The following is a 6,000-nucleotide window of genomic DNA, read 5'->3' as shown; positions in this document are numbered from 1 at the left end:
GTTCAGGATTGAAATTATTTTCTTTGACCTCTTCAAATGAAGAGACTTCTTTTTTAAACATATTTCTGCTCTCCTCCTCAAAAGGCATGGAAGAGGATGGAGCAGGCTGGTCCAATATGGAGATCAGTGAGTAGTGAGAGTTATCTCTGTGAGTCATTGTGACCCCTTGTACAACTTCTACAGCACTTAATTTTGACTGTGCAATTTGCTTTTGAGTATAATCACGTCAAAGCAACATGTGAGCAGCAGAGAGGCAACAGAGGTTATATCATGGGACTAGAAAACAGGAAATCTGTATGCTAGTCCTGATTCTGCTACTGCTTCAGTGTTTGAACTGGGGGAAGTCACATCACCTCCCTGTGCCTTGGGGTTTTTTGTTTCCATCTGTAAAATGAGAATATTAATATGTATTTACCTTTAAAAAGCAACTTGAGACCATGGCATGAAAAGCATTTATGTATATTCCTACTATTCTGTTCCTCTTCTGTATTTAAATTGCTTATTTAATAGTACCTGACCCATTTGCAAGCTTAGACTGGAGCCTAAAATGGGCAAGTCTTCATTTGAATACTCAAAGGCAGAACACAATACTTTAAATGAGGCATACTATGTGAGATTTGGGCCACACATTTTCTAGGAAGTGGGAGCATCTACATTTTAGTATGCTGGTTACAGACTGTTCTCAGCCAAGAAACAGCAAACCCATGTCATGATTGTGTAGGATGAAAGGTGGAAGAAAGAATGTTAAAATAAAGCACAAGCATTCCTCAGGAGGGCAGAGGTGGAAGTTAGAAAAGCTATTGCACGTAAGACCTCTCCAATAAAGAGTTTGATTGCTACTGCGACATGAACGTGTTTCATAATTGAGTCAGGAGTGACTGAATTGCACTTGGGCAAGTCTGCTGTCATGCAGGCTATGAGGGCATGCACACATTTCCTTGCTTGGCAAATTTTTATGGCCAGGGACAAATGGAACCCACATTCCAGAAATGGTCAGGCATGGTCCCAGGATCATCCATACCAGTGCTAATTGCCCGAATTAAAACATAGGACATCATTAAGGTGGAAACAGCAAAAGTCCCTTTAAGCATGTGCACTGCTTTTCAGTCACAGTTCGAATGGTTTGCTTCCCACTGGCACTTGAACTCTGTCCAACATACTCAAGTGTAAATTAATTGTTTCAGAAATGCAGCATTATGGTACATTAGGGGAAAAAGGGGATCTGAATTTACACCAGACCCTGAACAAGGAAGATCAAAGGAAAACAGTGTTACCCTTAAAACATGCATGCATAAACACTCACTGCTTCACTGTGAAATTTATACCCAGAGCCATTCCTGGGCAGCCTCCTGCCTGAGGGCAGATTAAAGCAACAGGACACATATCCTCAAACATGGTCCCTGGATCTTTTTGTTATGCATAGCAGTTTTATACCAGCATCACTCTATTGATATGGGAAAAAGAGAAAGAGACATAGACTGCAAAGGTTTCCTAAGGATCTGACACACAAAAAAACTAAGCAGGGGGAAGCTCTGTCATGATACTCATTTTACAAGCTTTCCATGAGAAACAGGCAAATAATCAAAACAGCACATTTAATGTCAGCCTGTGGGTGGAAGCAACTAAAAAGCAACCCAAACCTCAGCCCCTCTCCATCTCCCCCCGACACAATGCCCCAAGACCCTGTGATAATCTCCTGAATTTCTGAAGCATAGAAGCCAACAGGATTAAGGATCCTCGTGCTGCTTGGTGTGATCATGTGATGACCTGCTGATCCCAGCAAAAGGCAACATTTCCCAATTAAGTTCTCACTTCTTTTGGCTGTAGGATGCTCCAAGCGCCACTGAACTTCTCCACTTCCCTGAGCGATTTTCCCATTTCTTAGCTTTTAGAACAATATTTTCTTGAGTAGTAGTAACTCAGTTTCAAGGAGTAAGAGACTGAAATAATTTCTCAGGCTTGGTGGGGGGCTCTAGTGCCCTGTATACAGCACAGTTAGAGTCTGTGTAGGTCTCTGTAGACAAAGAAATGGGAGCATGGGTAGTTTTGGGCCATAGTCAATGGATGTTGATTACAGCATCATAGTGTCATAACCCTTTTCTAACTAAGGCGATGAATAGTTGCATGTGTGTGCCCTGAGCTTAGAGGTCACAATCCTACATGAAATGTACATTATACAATCTACCAATGAAGGAGAGTAAGATATAGGCTTGCTCTGGCATAAACTCTCATAGCTCCTTTGATGTCAATAGAACAATGATAGTTTGCATCAAGGGACAACTTACCTCCAAATGTTTAATGTCAGACAAGGGATGCCATGAAGTTACTTTGCTGTGAGTTATCTAAGGACAAGAAGCAGTTTCACCACTCCAACACAATGATATCAAAAAACGCACCCTTAACTTGGTCTGGGCCCTACATTCACACTTTATTTGACCTCAGTTGACACAGGTTATAATCTGGAATGGACTGCCAAGAGAGGTGGTATTATCACCTAACTTGGAGGTCTTCAAGAGGAGGCTAGATAGTCACCTGGCTGGAGTCATCTGACCTCGGTCCTTTTCCTGCCTGGGGCAGAGGGTTGGACACGATGATCCTTCGAAGTCCCTTCCGACTCTACAATCTATGAATCTATGAGAAAAAAACATCAACCAGGTTCCTCCTCCACTCCCCCCGCACTCTCTCCATTTCTAGATTAGCTCTGATTATTTAAGTCAACACATTTTATTTGGTCTGATTTCTTAAATGCATAAATAAATAAGGATTTAGAATTGTCACTGGTGTTTCTGTGCCCAAGTTTTACTTCCTCTACAATTGCCAGAGGAAAGCAATCATGTGCTAAGCAGAAGATGAAAGCTTATAATAAGTCTCTGTATTTTGAGGCTGCAGGGGGAGGACGGGAAAAGTCACTTGGATGTAACCCAGAACATGTGATAATCAGATTAACAGGGTACTGTGTGTGTGTTTCTATGTCTGGAGTAGGAATGGTGAAAGATATTGAAGACTGTATAGTAAAAAAGTCAGGAGTGAAACTTTCCCACTGGAGGGAAACAATTTCTTTCATTCTCTGGGCTGCACAAGAGGACAGAGCTCTTCATGCACTGAACCGTAGCACTGAACGTCGCCTGCTGCTGTGCTAGGATGTCTCTCTTTGCCATCACTTTCCTGCTGGGAATCCTGCAGCCGTCCTCTGCGCAGTTCCCTCGAGTCTGTGCTACTTCAGAAAGTTTGCTGAAGAAGGAGTGTTGCCCGCTGTGGGATGGAGATGGGTCCCTCTGTGGGGAGTTGTCCAACCGGGGGTCCTGCCAAGACATCCTTCTCTCCCATGCTCCTCTAGGACCACAGTTCCCCTTTTCAGGGGTGGATGACAGGGAGGACTGGCCTTCTGTGTTTTACAATAGGACATGCCAGTGCAATGCCAATTTCATGGGATTCAACTGTGGAGAATGCAAGTTTGGTTTCTCGGGACCCAACTGTAACGAGAGGAGACTGCGAGTGAGAAGAAACATCTTCCAGATAACTGCCAGGGAGAAAAATAAGTTTCTTGCCTACCTCAACTTGGCTAAGCGCACTCCCAGCCAGGACTATGTCATTGCCACTGGCACTTATGCTCAGATGAACAATGGCTCAAACCCAATGTTCAGCAATATCAACGTATACGACCTCTTTGTATGGATGCATTATTATGTCTCTCGTGACACCTTGCTAGGTGGGTCGAGCATATGGAGGGATATTGATTTTGCCCACGAAGCTCCAGGTTTTCTGCCTTGGCATCGGCTGTTCCTACTGATGTGGGAAAATGAGATTCAGAAATTAACAGGTGATGAAAACTTCACCATCCCCTACTGGGACTGGCGAGATGCCGAGGGCTGCGATATCTGCACTGATGAATACATGGGAGGCAGGCACCCCACCAACCCTAATTTACTGAGCCCAGCATCTTTTTTCTCCTCCTGGCAGGTAGGGACTGGCAGGTGGGGAAGTGGTGGGGAGAGGGAGAGCTGCTCTATGCAGAGGTATGCCATGTATATACTGATTTTTGGTGAGTGGGAAATCTAGTTTCCCCAAGTGTCTCATTCTCTTCCTAAATCACCTTTAGTGTGAACAGTGTGACTCAAGGCAAGGTGTGCAAACAACTTTGTGGTAATGCTGAATATATACATCTAACTGAGAGAAAGCAGGGCATTTGTATGCAACTTGCCAGCATGCAACCATTCCACAGAAGAGTTTGTATCTGAGGAATGGAAACCAAAGTATGCAGTTGTCCTAAATTTACTCTGCAAGCTACAAATTGGAAGGCTTTCTTTCTCCTCCCTTTTTGTCCAAATTTTAAAACCATCCAATTAAGCGTATCTACTTTAATGCAAAAGTTTTCAATGCACTCAGAAGGACTGGCTGTGTTGTTAACATCAGTGATTTTATTTGAAGGACAAATAACAGCTAATCTCCCTGATAAACTGAGCTAAGAATTTAGTATTCTGAATATTTCTGACTTTTCAAGCAAAGTTTAATTTAATCTATAAAGCAAGTAACCTCCCCCATCTTTGCCTAGCTCAAGTACTGTTTTCGTACTGGGCTCAGATGGAGTGCTTTGGGAGTTCACAACTTTAAAGGCTTAATTGCGACTTGATCATAATCTATTAATGCCTACACAGGGGAGAAAAAAGTTGATAATAGAGGTTCTTCAATCTAGCAAATAAAGTTAGAATAAGAGCCAATATTTGAAAATTAAAACTAGGAAATGCAGACTAGTTAAAGTGCATATTTTTATCGGGAAGAAGGCAGGGCAGCTTGGAGACTAACTCATTCAGGGAGGCATAAGCTTTTGTATTTCATCAGCAGGTTGTCACCTATGAAATCTTATGCCTCTGAACAAGGTAGTCTCTTAAAGTGCCAATCTGGCCTGCCTTCTGCCTGCCTTCTGACTAACATAGCTAACTACTTCTCTCTACCCATTTTTATCAGTGATAGAGAAACAGAGATAGGGCTGTGGCAAATCACTGGAAATTTTGTAATCGAGGTGGGTGCTTTTCTAAAATAAATGCTCTAGTTTAAGCAAAGCTATTAAATGCACTTGAAGCAGGATTGAATGCAAGGAAGTCCCATGGTCAGTGTTAAGAAGGAAGCTAGAGTAGACAATTACTATGTCCTTATGGTCTATGAAAAAGTTGGGGTAAACTGGCTTTGTTCCACTGACCTCCATAGAGATACACTGATTTAAGCCACCTGAGGACTGGCCAGTTTTCATGATTTAAGCAGACTGGGAGAGACTCACTGGCGTGCTTCAGCAGCTTTTTGTTGTGGTGGTGTCACAAAGCAAAGACTGACTTAACTAGCTGCTGAATGCAAATGCAGGTTTCCTTTGTATCGTCTGGAACTGCACAAAGTACCCAGATTGTAGCATCTGGCTCTTTATTTTGAGCTTATGGCATCTTTCATTGGCTGCAGGGTAAAACCAGAGTAACTCTGCTGATTTAGGTGAAAGTCCAGCTGCATACCATTTCAGTGCAAAAATTGGTCCAACCTACAAAACAAGCACAAACAGAAAGTTATTTACTACACAATGCAATTTGTTCATTCTGACAAAATGAGACTAGCAGATCCCTGCAGAATCTAATCCTTATTTCTAAAGATCTATACACGAAAATGGCATTTAAGCATAGAAATGATATCCTGGCCCCAGTGAAATCAATAGGAATTTTGCTATTGACTTCAGTGGAGCCAGTATTTCACTGCAGAGTCATAACTAGAAAGTTTTGCAGTCTGGGCTGGACAACACGGGGGGGGGGACAGGGGAATAGTTGTCATCTTACCTGCTCCAGAGACTCCAGAGGTATCACAGCCCCCAACTGTTGCTTTTGAGGTGCAGTGTCTGCATGCTTTGCCTGTTTCTGCTGTAGCATTTAGCTGCTCCTGTGGTGGGGCTCCCTGGAGACCACAATTCAGGCAGCCCCTCTACATCAGTGCCCAGGTTTGGCACTTCCTTTTCCTGCCCTAGTT

General features: G+C 43.0%; 1 protein-coding gene across 1 annotated transcript in view; it reads left to right on the top strand.

Annotated features, from left to right (window-relative positions):
• Nucleotides 1–3,075: 3,075 nt before the first annotated feature.
• The window catches only part of TYR (tyrosinase), an 88,076-nt gene continuing 85,151 nt past the window's right edge, over nt 3,076–6,000 (top strand). The window contains exon 1 of the mRNA XM_006030556.3: nt 3,076–3,960. Coding sequence (XP_006030618.1) covers nt 3,142–3,960 — 819 coding nt within the window. The 5' untranslated portion in view covers nt 3,076–3,141. The remainder of the gene's footprint in view (nt 3,961–6,000) is intronic.

Source organism: Alligator sinensis, unplaced genomic scaffold (genome assembly GCF_000455745.1).
Source record: "Alligator sinensis unplaced genomic scaffold, ASM45574v1 scaffold532_1, whole genome shotgun sequence".
NCBI classification, from domain to species: Eukaryota; Metazoa; Chordata; order Crocodylia; family Alligatoridae; genus Alligator; species Alligator sinensis.
The sequence above is the reverse complement of the archived record's forward strand: the minus strand, read 5'-3'. Positions and strand labels throughout refer to the sequence as shown.